Source organism: Galeopterus variegatus, unplaced genomic scaffold (genome assembly GCF_000696425.1).
Source record: "Galeopterus variegatus unplaced genomic scaffold, G_variegatus-3.0.2 Scaffold13951, whole genome shotgun sequence".
NCBI lineage: Eukaryota > Metazoa > Chordata > Mammalia > Dermoptera > Cynocephalidae > Galeopterus > Galeopterus variegatus.
The window spans coordinates 30839-32317 of NW_007740062.1; the positions used below are offsets into that span (position 1 = coordinate 30839).

Below are 1479 nucleotides of genomic sequence, written 5' to 3' on the forward strand. Positions count from 1 at the left end.
CAGACCTCTCTCCCAATTGCAGAGTTTCCCAAACACTATTTAATGGTGAGGCTTCCTCTCCGCCCATCTCAGCTCTTACTTCTGTTCACACCCATGGCCCATTCCTGCCAATGTGGATTTCTTGCTATTTTCTCATGGCTCTCCACAGCCTAGGGTTCTTTCCCTTGCTCCAACATGGAGATAACACTTAGGTCAAAATAAGGGATTCCTACTTGAAAATAAAGAAAGAAATATAAAGTGCTGAGGCTTTTCCAGAACCCCACTCCTACGTTTACTTGAGAAGAGAGGATATTACAAATAAATCTCTAAACATACTTCAGAAATTCATCCACTGATGGCATCCTTCTGAATTCACAGGGAACGTGGTCATATGGACATATCTAGCAATGCTGCAAGAGCCACTGACTCAAAACACAGAAGTAGAAAAAAGGTAATTGGATATTACAGAAGTCTGCCATAAGCTTTTATCCACACAAAAGCTCTGAACCACCCAATGATGTATCATAAGGGGGCAGAACATCTGAAGAAAAGGGACAATTAAAGTCCGGATTCTGCATTATGAAGCTTTTACATCTGAGTTGATAAAGCTTCAATTTCAGTTAAGCAATGCAGGGACTCTCAAGAGACTCACGGAGAAAATGTAAAGACACATAAGCGTGGATCCCGACTTCTGGAAGTAGGTTATCCTCACCCAAGAAGACCAGGTTCCTGTAGTTCTCCAACATCACGTCCCTGTACAAAGCCCTCTGAGCAGAGTCCAGGCATTTCCACTCCTCCTGAGAGAATTCTATGGTCACATCCCTGAATGTCAACCGTCCCTAAAATAAAAAACACATTTCATCAAGGGGCTACAGGGAGAGCTCTAGTCTTCACATAAAATGAGAAGACAGCAGCAAACATAAATTCAATTGAAGTGAGCCTGCCAACAGATGCAGGTTGTGATATTCTGAAATATGTCATTTGGTCTTTGTCCCTCTTTGCTGAAATATAACTCACTTGGAATCTCTAGTGTGGTATCTGCTTTCATGGTAATGAGATAACTGGTGGCTGGAGGCCACNGACTTTGTGGAGCAGAAGTGTTCCAACCTGCCGGCGACCCACACATCCCCAGAGCAGCTGGCCACCCACGACCGGACATGAGCGAGGCCTTCCTGGACCACCAGTCATGGCTGACCCTGTCAAGAACAGAACCACGGCCTGGCTTATCCACAGAATCATGAGAATTGATCAGTGTTGACTGTTCTAACCACTAAGTTTCAGGATAATTTGTTGCTTAACAAAAACGAGTTTATGGAGTCACAGAACTTGAGTAATTGTGCTCTGCCCATAAAATACAAAATCATACCAGAAGAGGACTTTTCCTCTTCTGAGGAACTGAATTTAAGAGAGATTTTTATTTAGGACACAGAGAGTATTAAGCTTGAAATCTATGCCATATGCTTAAAACCAATCTATTTACTCAACAAATATCCTTAATAT

At 42.6% G+C, this 1479-nt stretch overlaps 1 protein-coding gene across 1 annotated transcript in view; it reads right to left on the reverse strand.

Moving 5' to 3' along the window:
• LOC103581794 (zinc finger protein 347-like) overlaps positions 1-812 on the reverse strand; it is a 9713-nt gene extending 8901 nt beyond the window's left edge. Inside the window, 2 exon segments of the mRNA XM_008563543.1 lie at positions 80-208; positions 692-812. Coding sequence (XP_008561765.1) covers positions 80-208; positions 692-725 — 163 coding nt within the window. The 5' untranslated portion in view covers positions 726-812.
• Positions 813-1479: the final 667 nt, after the last annotated feature.